This window comes from Vipera ursinii (genome assembly GCF_947247035.1).
Source record: "Vipera ursinii genome assembly, chromosome: 2".
NCBI classification, from domain to species: Eukaryota; Metazoa; Chordata; class Lepidosauria; order Squamata; family Viperidae; genus Vipera; species Vipera ursinii.
Genome location: NC_139513.1, coordinates 87,687,406 through 87,700,889, shown reverse-complemented (window position 1 = coordinate 87,700,889; position 13,484 = coordinate 87,687,406). Strand labels below are relative to the sequence as shown.

Sequence of the window (13,484 nt, the reverse complement as noted above, 5' to 3'; positions counted from 1 at the left end):
AAGTCCAGTGGGGCATTCCTGTTATGTCAATAACATGTCTGATGCAATATAAATAGTTCTCAACTTACAACTATTCATTTAGCAATTATTCAAAGTTACAACAACAGTCCTCATATTTATGACCATTTCAGCACCCCGTCACATAATCAAAAATTGGGTGCTTGGCAACCAGCATGTATTTATGACAGTTGCAGCAACCTGGGGTTATTTAACTGTCATCTGTGACCTTTCCCAGTCAGCTTCTGATAAGCAGTCAGTCAGGAAGTTGGATTATTTAACAATCACATGATTTACTTGATAATTGCAGTGTTTTGCTTAATAGCTATGGCAAAAATGGTAATAAAATTGGGTGTCACCCCTTAACAACTGTCTTGCTTGGTAACAGAAATTCTGCACAATTGTGCTTGTAAGTCAAAGACTACCTCTAGTTTTTTTTAACCACTGCAAGATAGCAAATCTTCTACTCCATGTTAGTTTGGTTAGCAATTGGCAATCTTGAGTTACTGTATTTGCTTTGCCACATTAAACGGCAACTACCCACTTGTAACTTTGAAGCCATGGAACAGTGATTGCATTCCAGAGCAAAAGGTGAGAAATAAACAGTTGCTATTTACAATTTTGTATCTTGGAGACAACTTGCTATAATATCTGATCCAGCAAGTTGCAAAGTGTTCACTGTTTTGCACCTTTTTATTTAAGAGACAACCATTAGAAATATTGAAATAAAAATAAAACCTAAGAAGGATGAATTAAAAATGTAGTTGGAAAACTTGCCAGGTTCACTATGGCAGAGGAGAGATCCAACTAGTAGTGATAAGTAACCATTCTACAAATGTATTTTATATTGTATCCAAAAGACTTTATCCACACATTATTTTGCTTGAAGAAAAGGCTTCTTATGTGTTATAGGAACACATGAGAACACAAGAACACATTAAATGAGAACACATTAAAATAAGCTGTCATGTCCGACCCATCGCGACCCTATGGACAACGTTCCTCCAGGCCTTCCTGTCCTCTACCATCTTCTGGAGTCCATTTAGGCTCACGCCTACTGCTTCAGTGACTCCATCCAGCACCTCATTCTGCATTCAATTGGGTGTATCTTGAGATGGCTACACAAGATCAAATATTGAAAGAACTATTGTGCCCTTCTTTTATAGGTCTGGAAGTGTAACAATTAAAATAAAGAATCAAGGAAGATAACATTTCCAGATACCAGCAGGAGCAAACCATTTCTCTAATTCCTTTGCAAAAATTAAAATCAAGATGCTAGTTCCCTCTAATACTGATACTAATACTGATTGATCATTCTAATTTTATGAAGTGTCTACTGAAAAAGATTTCTTCAGATTCTAAAAGCATTTTGAATGAAAGGGGAGAAAAACTAAAATGCTTGCTTTGATTAAAGCTATAGAAGACCAACAGCATGCAAAATGAGAGCTACAGGCAGTATAAACAAATTGATTTAATAGTCAAGATCTCCTTTATCAGAAGTATAAAGTTTAATCTGGTGTATGGTGGTGGTGGTGGGGTTAGTATCTTCCCAAAAATATAATTGCCTTCTTAAGGTTAAGCGTATACTTGAACAATTTTTAAATGTTATATTTGTATACAGGTAGATCACAATTGGGATGGGATGCGGTTAAGTGAGTTTAGGATCTTTTCTGTCACGTTTGTTAAGTGACTCACCATAGTCTTTAAGCAAATCTGGCTTCCCCACCCCCCATTGACTTTGTTCGTCAGAAGCCTCCTAAATAAGGATCATGTGACCCACTCCACCCCACCCCACCCCAAGATACGGCAACAATTGTAAATATATGCTGGCTTCAGAAACACCTGAATTTCGATCATGGGACTATGGGAACTCTATAAGGGTTATAAGTGCGAGAACTGGTTGTAAGTTACTTTTTTCAGTACCTCTGAATGGTTGTTAAAACAATGGTCATAAATTGAAGACTACCTGTACTGTACTATAACTCCGCAAGATACCAGTGACCATATCAACTTTGTCCTTTATGCTCTCATTTCCAGCTCTTCTGAAAAGGCAGAGGGGTGCGCATCAGTGAAAAGCTTATTTCCTGATAATAAGTATATATAATAAAAATAATTATAGTCCTTCAAAAACCCTACCTCCAAGGCTTTACACAAGGCAGTCTAACAACTCCAATCTGTGCGTGAGGCCTTCTCTCCATTCACTTTTAAATCTAGCACATGAATCTTAATCAGCATGTGGACTGAAGGGAGAAGGAAAGGAAAGCAGTTTCAAACATGACCCATAGAGGGCTCCCTGGGCCATCTGAACACTTGGCTCCACCAGTGAAAGAAATTGCATGCAAGGCCGCTAGGATTCTTAGAGCGATTGACTGCTCTAAGGGTATTTTTTTTCATTTCCTAAATCCATTTTTTGGGGTTTTTTTTTAAAAAAAATCAAAATATGGAACTTTGTGGCAATGGTAAATTTAAAAAAAAACACCCAGGAAGTTTATACACAGCTCCTTCTCTGAATGACCACACTCCGTTTATTAACAGATATGTAGTTAAAAGAAAATTAAAAAAAAACAAAATTCCATCTCTATCATCAAGGATGGCAACAAAGTACTGACCTGTTCTCCATCCCACTTGGATGGCAGTCACCTTTTGCAACCTTTGACAAGTTGTGTGAATGCTGTGACAAAGCTGTGCTCAGAGCAGTGGGGAAGACAGCAGGCTACACCATACTCAATCCAGTAAGATAATTCACACAGGAGCAAGGCTTCTAAATGTGTATTTGCAGTACCAACCCAATGGTTTTCTAAAAAGCTGCACTCTGGCACTCACTAGCACTACACAGTGCACTACACAACGAGACCATACAGTAGTGCTTCTTTCTGTACAGTGTAAAAAACAGTGACTGAACATTTACATCCACAAGCATGGATAACGTTAGTGCGATTCATTCCCAGCATAAAGATAATCAAATAAATAATATAAAAAGTCTACAGTACACAGAAATTATACTGCATTTTAGAAAACTACCCACAGATTCACATTTTAAAACGTATTTACTAGGTTAAGACACGTTAAAACGAAACATTTCCCCATTAAAGATGCCACGAAATGGGATTTAGTTTTATTGCATGACGTTGCATAAGAAAGTATATTATTGAAAACCGTAAGGCATCATGCAATTATTCATAAAGCTTATTCATTACTATCCTTTGAGAAGTCGTTATTCACTTTACATTTATAAAATTGGTTCTGAAAAAAATACCTAAAAATTTAACATGATGAGCATTAAATAGGACCAACAAGTCTGTAAGTTTGAGCTGTTAAAAAGTGCATTCAAAAAACATACTGTGTTGGAAAGCTAAAAACAAAAATGGGTAAGAACTGCAGACAACATATAAGTTAATTCAAAAAGAAGGTGGTTTGATAGGCCTAAGAGACTAACGTTACAAGATCCAAATTGACAAACTTGCTTAAAATCTGTTTTCAGCCTTTACACTTAAAATTTAACACAATTGATACAATAAAAAAAATGCGCTTTTGTAACCAAAGTCTGTTAAGTTCAAGTTATGTACACTGATTGATCAGAACATGAACAGGTTTGGATAGTATGTAGTAATGTGAATTTGGCATTAATCAATGTATTGTGCCATCCAGCGGAATCCTTCCCCGTAACCTTGTCTCTTTAACACACTGCACATGAAAACCTCTGAGGGCCGAGTGTTCAATTCCTTCACTGAGACATTCCCCTGAAAAAAAAAAGAGGGTGCAAATTCAGTCAAGAATTCTTGATAAGAGTTTTCTTTACAGGAAGACAATGCCCAACAGTACTATTTGATAGTGTTGACCACCTTTAACTTTTGTAGCTCTTTTTATCTAATGTCCAACCACATTTGGCCACTAAAGAATATTCTATATTCTATGTATAACTATTCCTGGACAGAAATAGTTTGGTTATAGGTATCTCTTTACTTTCTAGGCAGGCAATATGTATCTGGCAATAGTTTCACAAGGAAAAAAAGGAGAAATTTACTTTTAAATAAATTGTAAATAACATAATTAGATAATGAATTAGATAAAAATCCAACAAACTTGTTACAACTGAATTCCTGAGATATTATTCAACTGCATTAGAAATATGGAATTGTTACAGAATGTTGGAGAAGCTAGAAAAAAAGCAGAGTACAGAAATACATGAGAAAAACATATGGCTAAGAGACTGAATCCCAGAGTTTAGTGTTATGGAAAAAGGCACATACCTTTCCTGTTGTCTGGCCATACAAACCAAACATTTCTCGTAACCTCTCTTCACTGATGGCTTCTGGTCTGTCAATCTTGTTGCCAAGAATTAGGATAGGCACGTTAGCAACAGTTTCATCCGTCATTAATGCCTATGAAGAAATGAAGAAACTTTCAATATTTTAGGTTTCATATAATCAGTATAAAATAGAAGGACATGGAGAAACTTCTGAAGACTTTCTGAAGTATAGGTATTCAAAATTATCTATGCTGACTGACTTCCAGATGTCTTGAACATTAAAATAAGTAGGAAGAGTCAGATATACTGTATACAAAATGGCTTTTTCCATGTGATTCTACTTCATAAAATTAAACGAGGATCAAATATGATATACAGTTGCAAGAAAAAGTATGTGAACCCTTTGGGATTACGTGGAGTTTTGCATGAATTTTTTTTTCTACGCATGCCCAAGATGGAGGACGCGCTCGGCTGAGCTCCGCGAGCTCCAGCTGATAGGCGTCCCTTGGGAGCCCCTCACAAGCCTTATGGCTTGCTGAGATGGGATTGGGGTTTTGCCGAGGGGCAGTGTGGCAACGCAGAGGCTGACGAAGCCGGCAGCGGTCTATTTGGACTTGTGTTGTTTGAGCGACCGGCTGCTGGCTGCTGGCCCTGCTACCTTCTGGCTGCTTCCTCCCGCCGTTTTTTTACTTTCTCCGGAGCGTCTGGGCTGCTCATATCTGGTGTGGCGCTCCCTGCTGCTTTCTGGCCGTCCGGGCCACTTTGGTTGTTCTCGGGCCGGCTCGGGCTGATGAGGAGGACGCCCGTCAGTGAGGAGTGTGCCCGTGAGGCCCGTAGGGCTGTCCGGTCGGCGGCGGTGATGATGGCGTCGGCGGCGTGGGCGTCGGCCTTGGCGCGGGTAGCAGCCTGCGCGATGATTTTTTGGGCCGCGCTCGGCGGTGATGGCGATGGTGGCGGCGGCCCGGGTTTGGCGGCGACGGTGACGACGATATGCTCCGGACGCTCGGGAATTCACCAGCTGGCTTTAGGGCCATTTTTGTCTGTACCGGCGTTTCTGAGACTGTTGCCCCGTCTGCGGGGGCCGGCTGCTGACTCTGGTGCCTTTGGGCTTTTGATCTTTTCGCCGGCGGCGGGACTTCCATGTGGCCCCAAGCCGCCTTGGCCCGCTTTGGTGATGGTGTCGCCCTCGGGCCGTTTTGGCGGTGGAGAGGGCGACTATTATTATTCACCTTGGCGACGATGGTTGACCTATACCCTTGCTTCAGGCCGCCTCTTATGGCGACGGCGTCTTCGGACCACTTGGGTGGCGAAGAGGACGACCGGGAGTTATCTTACCGGAGCAAGGACGACATGGGGCTCTTGCATCGTGTATCATCTTCGGACTGCTCTTGCAGTGACGCCGGTGATTCAGACTATTTTTATTCTGGCCTGCCTATCCTCCTTGCCTTGGACACACTTTCTTACCATCTGCCTGCCTACCCTCCCCCCTCTCCCTTTGGACTTTCGACATACCTGGGTATCGGCCACGGTGGGAGAGTGGCTGGACTTCTCCATTTGCAACCTCATAGAGGTAGGAGCTCTATGGGGTTTGCCTACCCAGAGGATACCTGGTCCACCCCCAGGAACGGAGTCTCAACCCGTTGTGAGAGAACGGGGTGCGGCCTGTCTCGGGGGCCACCCAACTGAGTGGCAGTGAAGTTGGGTGGGGATCCAGACATCTGTCATGTTCAATCCTCCCATGGACAACTAAGGGATGCCTATCCTGGACTGTTTGGACTTTTTTATATTTATGCGGCAATATACGAGCACGCGTTTGTACGCCCTCAGGGGTGCCCCCTCTCCTGGGTGCGACCCGCCTCCTTAAACGTTTCTAACCTTGATGACGGGCCCGAGTTTTGGGTCTCTGAGAGATGGCTGGGCAGGGGCAGGGGCCGTCAATGTAAATCTAGAAAGCCTCTGATTATTTTTTTATCTAAATTTTTTATAGGGCTAGGGAGCGGGGTGGGAGATAGGGGTTGTTTGGCTATGGGGGGTGGCCGATCTACCATGGTTCAGACCAGACTTGGGTCTGATTGCACGGGGGGAGAACGGGGTGGCGTTGTCGCCGGGGCTCATGAACGGGTCGTGGGATTATCAATTCCCACGACGGGGAATGGCAGCAGGCGGATAGACAGGGGGCCGTATCGCTACTGGGAGGGCCGTCCCCGCTACTTGCAAGCGGTGAGGCGCTCCGACCCTCTGCTTCTTCCCCGAGATCCCGGGAGCGAGGATGTGCAGCCTCCTGAGCTCCGGCTGGTGTACCTGAATGCCAGGTCCGTGGTTAACAAAGCTCCCCTCGTTAGGGATTTAGTTGAGGGTGAGCATGCGGACCTGGCTTGCATCACGGAGACTTGGTTGGGCCCAGAGGGTGGGGTCCCTTTGGTTGACCTCTGCCCACCAGGCTTCCGGGTGCTACACCGGCCACGAACTCATGGTAGGGGTGGGGGAGTGGCGGTTAGACCTTATGCCCACGGGAGACCACCGTTTCTCAGATAGTCGGGTGTGAGTCTCTCTTTGTGAGATTTGGTCCTGGGGCGCAGTTGGGCTTGCTGCTGGTGTACATTTCGCCTAGTCGCACAGCGGCAGCCCTGCCCGAGCTGCTCGATATCCTCTCGGGTTTGGTGGTTGAGTTTCCCAAACTTATAGTTTTGGGAGACTTCAATCTACCATCCCTGGGAGGTTCATCTGAGCTAGCTCGGGAGTTCATGGCTTCCATGGCGGCCATGGACCTGACGCAAGTAATTTCAGAACCAACTCATGAGGGAGGCCACACTCTTGACCTGATTTTTTTATCTAGACGGTGGTTGGATGATCTAGGTGGGGGCTCTCCATTTATTATGCCCCTGTCATGGACCGATCATCATCTCCTGCGGCTGGTCTTCCGTTTTGCCATCCCCCGCCGTGGGGGCACGGAGCCAATTAGATGGTACCGCCCCAGACGCTTAATGGATCCTGATAGATTCCAAGCGGCGCTGGGGTCCCCACCTGCCTCCACTGCTCACAGCTCGGCGGATGCCTTAGTGGAAGCCTGGGAAAGGGCAGCCACTGAGGCACTTGACCGGGTTGTACCCTTGCGGCCCCTGACCCGGCGCAGACCCCAGCGAGCTCCATGGTTTTCCGCGGAGCTCCGGGAGATGAAGCGTCGGAAACGGGGCCTAGAGAGCCACTGGAGGTCTAGCCGATCCGAACCCGACTGGTTGCGGTTAAGAACCTATATTAGGTCTTATCTCGCAGCGATGAGGGTGGCGAGGTGTAATTACTTCTCCACCCTCATCGCGTCCGCAGATAATCGCCCGGCCGCCTTGTTTAGGGTGACTCGCTCACTTCTTAATCAGGAGGTGAGGGAGGATCCCTTGCAGGGTCGTGCCGAGGAATTTAGTCAACATCTGTCGGATAAAATCGCTCGGATTCGGACCGGTTTGGACTCCAGCTGGGCAGAGTCAGGCGGTCAGGACACGGGCGGTCTTGTCAACGTTACCTGGGAAGAGTTTGATTCTGTGACCCCTGATGAAGTGGACAGGATTATGGGGAGGCTGAGCTCCTCCACATGTTTGTTGGACCCGTGCACTTCCTGGCTGGTTTATGCAGCTAGGGAGAGGACACGAGGCTGGCTCCAGGCGGTTATATCTGCTTCTTTGAGTGAGGGTTATTTCCCCACCGTCTTGAAGGAGGCGGTGGTGAGACCTCTCCTCAAGAAGCCTGCCTTGGACCCAGCTGTATTGAGCAACTTTCGTCCAGTCTCCAACCTTCGCTTTCTTGCGAAGGTTGTCGAGAGTGTGGTGGCGCATCAGCTCCCTCTGGTCCTGGATGAAGCGGATTATCTGGACCCCTACCAATCGGGTTTCAGGCCCGGGTACAGCACGGAGATGGCATTGGTCGCTCTGGTGAATGATCTCTGGAGGGCTCGGGATAGGGGATATTCCTCTGTCCTAGTCCTATTAGACCTCTCGGCGGCTTTCGATACCATTGACCATGGTATCTTGCTGCGGCGTCTCAGGGGATTGGGAGTGGGAGGCACAGTTCTTCAGTGGTTCTCCTCCTATCTCCTGGGACGCTCGCAGTCGGTGTTGGCAGGGGGGCAGAGATCGGCCCCTAGGTCTCTCGTTTGTGGAGTTCCTCAGGGGTCGGTTCTCTCACCTCTCCTGTTCAACATCTATATGAAACCGCTGGGTGAGATCATTCGTGGTTTTGGAGTTGGGTATCATCAATATGCCGATGATACCCAACTTTTCTTTTTGACCCCAAACCACCCCAGTGATGCCCTCGCTGTGATGTCCCGTTGCCTGGAGGCGGTTCGGGTCTGGATGGGGAGGAACAGACTTCAACTCAACCCTGACAAGACTGAGTGGCTGTACATTCCGGCATCCCGGGACATTCAAAATGTTCCATCTCTTTCTATGGGGGGTGAGCTCTTACCCCCCGTGGATAGGGCTCGCAACTTGGGAGTCCTCCTAGATTCACAGCTTACCCTGGAAGATCATATAGTGGCCGTGACTAGGGGGGCTTTCGCCCAGGTTCGCCTGGTGCGCCAGTTGCGGCCCTATCTGAACCGGGATGCCCTGTGTACGGTCACTCATGCGCTCGTGACCTCTCGCCTTGACTACTGTAATGCTCTCTACATGGGGCTTCCCTTGAAGACCACTCGGAGGCTCCAACTGGTACAGAATGCGGCCGCGAGAGTTGTCTTGGGAGTTTCCCGGTACTCCCATGTTACACCTTTGCTCCGCGAGCTGCATTGGTTACCAGTTGTCTTCCGGGTGAGGTTCAAGGTTTTGGTTATGATCTTTAAGTCCTTACATGGCATGGGTCCGGGTTACCTCGGGGACCACCTGCTGCCGGCATCAACTCCCCTCCGCCCTGTGCGTTCCCACAGAGAGGGCCTCCTCAGGGTGCCGCCAGTCAGGGAATGCCGACTGGTGGCCCCCAGGGGGAGAGCCTTCTCTGTGGGCGCTCCGGCATTATGGAACCAACTGCCGGTGGAGCTCCGGACGGCATCAGACCTCCGAACTTTCCGTCGTGGCCTGAAGACCCACCTATTTGAATTAGCTGGTCTGGCCTGACGGGGGATTATGGGTTTTAAATTGTTGTTTTAGAATTGTGTTACTGTTTTTAACTGGGCATTGGTTTAATCTTTTTTAATTTTTGTATCGTTTTTTTTATATATGCCCTGTGAACCGCCCTGAGTCCCTACCAAGGAGAAGGGCGGTATACAAATTAAATAAAACTTGAAACTTGAAACTTGAAAATGCACTCTAAACGTCATGTAAGTCACAACAATAGAAAAACACAGTCTGCTTAAAATAATACTACACAAACATTAGCTCTTGCCATGTTTTAATTGAACATAAGATGGAAACATTCACAGTGCAGGGTGGAAAAAGTATGTGAACCCCTAGCCTAATGACTTCTCCAAGATCTAATTGGAGCCAGGAGTGAGCCAACCTTGACTCCAACCAGTGTGATGATATTGGATGTGTTGCTGACAGCCATCCTGCCCTTTAAAAAAACACACCTGTTTTGGGTTTACTGGTCTCAAGAAGCACTGTCTGATGTGAAGCATGCATCGCAGAAAAGAGCTCTCAGAAGACTTACGATCAAGAATTGTTGACTTGCATGAAGCTGGAAAGGGTTACAAAAGTATCTCCAAAAGCCTTGATGTTCATGTGTCCATGGTAAGACAGACTGTCTACAAATGGAGAAAGTTTAGCACTGTTGCTACTCTCCCTAGGCGTGGTCGTCCTGTAAAAATGACTGCAAGAGCACAGCGCATAATGCTTAATGAGGTAAAGGAAGAATCCTAGAGTGTCAGCTAAAGACCTACAGAAATCTCTGGCACAGCTAACATTTTTGTTGACACATCTACAATAAGGAAAAAATTAAACAAGAATGGAGTACATGGGAGGACACCACGGAGGAAGCCATTGCTGTCCAAAAAAAATATTGCAGCAGATTTGAAGTTTGCAAAAGAGCACCTGGATGTTCCACAGCACTACTGGCAAAATATACTGTGGACAGATGAAACCAAAATTGAGTTGTTTGGGAAAAACACACAACACTATGTGTGGAGAAAAAAAGGCACAGCACACCAACATCAAAACCTCATCCCCACTGTAAAACATGCCAGAGGGAGCATCATGGTTTGGGGCTGCTTTGCTGCCTCAGGGCCTGGACGGATTGTTGTCATTGATGGGAAAATGAAATCCAGAGTTTATCAGGACATTTTGCAGGAAAACGTATGACCATCTGTCTGCCAACTGAAGCTCCGCAGAGGATGGGTGATGCAACAGGACAATGACCCAAAGCATACAAGTAATTCAACAAAACAATGGCTTCAACAGAACAGAATACGCCTTCTGGAGTGGCCCAGTCAGAGTCCTGACCTCAACCCGATTGAAATGCTGTGGCATGACCTTAAGAGAGCGATTCACACCAGACATCCCAAGAATATTGCTACACTGAAACAGTTTTGTGCAAAGGAATGGTCCAAAATTACTCCAGATCGTTGTGCAGGTCTGATCTGCAACTACAGGAAACGTTTGGTTGAGGTTATTGCTGCCAAAGGAGGGTCAACCAGTTATTAAGTCCAAAGGTTCACATACTTTTTCCACCCTGCACTGTGAATGTTTCCATCTTATGTTCAATTAAAACATGACAACAGCTAATGTTTGTGTAGTATTATTTTAAGCAGACTGTGTTTTTCTATTGTTGTGACTTACATAACGTTTAGAGCGCATTTTATGGCCAATTCAGGCAAAACTCCACGTAATCCCAAAGGGTTCACATACTTTTTCTTGCAACTGTATAACAAAGCCCCCAAAATGGATTCCTATCTTAAAATGTTAAAATGGTATCAATCAAGCTAAGATTAGAATTGATTCATCAAAAATTGTATTCAGGGTAAATTCAACCCCCCCCAATGTATTTGTAAGGATCAGTTTTTCTAAGCCAGAGCTGTTGAAGATTCACTGACACATATGATATGGTCATGTGATCATTTAATATCATTTTAAGTCCAATCAGATTATAACATGACTTATATATAATAATGAGTGGTAACTATTAAAATTATGAGAAGATAACTAATTAGCAATCACAATTAAATTTGGGGATTGGGATAATATTTTTTCCCAGAAATATTTTAAAAAGTCCATTTATTTATGTTATGAAACATAAAATGCTCTTCAATATTTTCCTACAATGGCTTGCAAGAGATGAAAAATTGATCTCGCAGTGCATATTACTTTCCAGTAATGCTATGAAATAAGAAACATGGTCAAGCTTCCTCTAGAACGTAGACATAGAATATACGTTATGGGCCTTGAACATCTTCTGTTGATCAAATACATTCTTTAATAGGGAGAAGTTTCATACCCAAGAACACAATTCTTATTGGGCAAATTGTGAACCTCCTGGTCTGTGACTTTTGACAATTCCAACTTTACTAACCCAGATTTAAGGAAAAGTAAAGGATAATGGTAACTGGTTTTTCCCGCAATGACACAACAGATATCCACACAAATTTTGTATCATAAAAGTTTTGTTGCTTTCCCCTCAGTCATCACAATGATGAGCTTTTAATCTGTATTTTAATAAGTGCTAAATACACATAAACTCACATCAAGTTCTTCCTTAGATTCAGCCAATCTTTCATGATCCGCACAGTCCACTAGAAAGACAATGCCATTGATGGCAGGCAGATAGTTTTTCCAAACCCTGCGAGCTAATAAAAAGGGTTATAAATGAGATTGCAACAGAAAATTGCCGGTAACTCTTGTTACTGTATTCATAGATGTTACAGGTACTCCTTGACTAATGACCATAATTGGGACCAGAATTTTCACTGCTAAGCAAGTTGGTTGTTAAGCGAGCCAGACCAGATTTTACAACCTTTTTTGCCACAGCTGTTAAGCAAATCACTGCCATTGCTATGTGAAGCTGGCTTCTCCCATTGACTTTACTTGTTAGAAGCAAGCTGGGAAGGTTACAATTGGCAATCACACAGCCCCAGGACTGAAGCCATTGTAAATACACGCCAGCTGTCAAGCGCTTCGAATATTGATCATGTGAACCTAGGGATGTGGTGATGGTCATAAGTGCTAGGATCAGTTATATGACATTTTCAGTATCGTAACTTTGAACAGTCATTAAACAAATAAATGTAAATTGAACGCTACCAGCAGTGCCATTTCATTCTGTTGGATAAACTTTTGAAAAAGGCACTGGGATCTATGTATGTGAAAAGGTTTTTGAAAAGTGATTTTTTTTCTTTTGCACTGGGCTTGAAACTGAAAACCACATCATTTACATTGAGAAAAACAGCTTCTTGTGGATTTATTGTAGAATTAGCATATAGTATTAAGAGCCTTTGAAAAAAGTATATTTTGAAGTGGAATTTTAAAGAAACCTGTCCAGTAAGTACAGGTAGTCCTTGACGTACGACCACAATTGAGTCCAAAACTTTTGCTGTTAAGTGAGACATTTGTTCAGTGAGCTTTGCTCCATTTTATGACCTTTCTTGCCTCATTTGTTAAGTGAATCACTGCCATTGATAAGTTAGTAATCTGGTTATTATGCGAATCTGGCTTCCCCATTGACTTTGCTTGTCAGAAGGCCGCAAAAGGTGATCACATGATCCTGGGACGCTGCAACGGTCATAGATATTAACCAATTGCCAAGCACCTGAATTTTGATCACATGATCATAGAGATATTGCAAAGGACATAGCTGTGAAAAACGGTCATAAGTCACATTTTTCAGTGCCGTTGTAACATTGAACGGTAATTAAACAAACTGTTGTAAATGAAGGGCTACCTGTATTACTAATATATCGTATTAAAAAGTTAAATAGCACACTCTTTCAGGAGCAGCATTTCATGTATTCTAGAAAATACCATTTTGAAACCCCTGGAAGTCGAAGTTGATAAATATATAAATACATAGTTAGAATGACTAGGGAATTAACTTACTCTAATATTATAACAGCAGAGCAAATCTTACAATAATTTGTCTTCATTTAATCTTATTTCAAATGCAACAAAAACCCAAGGTGGGTGTAATTTTATCCAATTAAAAATCATAAGATAATTGTACCGTAATCATACTTTCTGTTATTATTAGAAATAAAAATGAATTGCTGAAATTTGACTGGAAAGTGTTAGAATAATGAAGGTGCAATGATACAACATTTAAGTTGCCTTCA

The 13,484-nt window shown here is 44.0% G+C and overlaps 1 protein-coding gene across 1 annotated transcript in view; it reads right to left on the bottom strand.

Moving 5' to 3' along the window:
* Window positions 1–1,807: 1,807 nt before the first annotated feature.
* SAR1B (secretion associated Ras related GTPase 1B) overlaps window positions 1,808–13,484 on the bottom strand; it is a 31,187-nt gene continuing 19,510 nt past the window's right edge. Inside the window, exons 5-7 of the mRNA XM_083352317.1 lie at window positions 11,902–12,005; window positions 4,248–4,379; window positions 1,808–3,737 (exon numbers count right to left, since the gene is read on the bottom strand). Coding sequence (XP_083208443.1) covers window positions 3,621–3,737; window positions 4,248–4,379; window positions 11,902–12,005 — 353 coding nt within the window. The 3' untranslated portion in view covers window positions 1,808–3,620. The remainder of the gene's footprint in view (window positions 3,738–4,247; window positions 4,380–11,901; window positions 12,006–13,484) is intronic.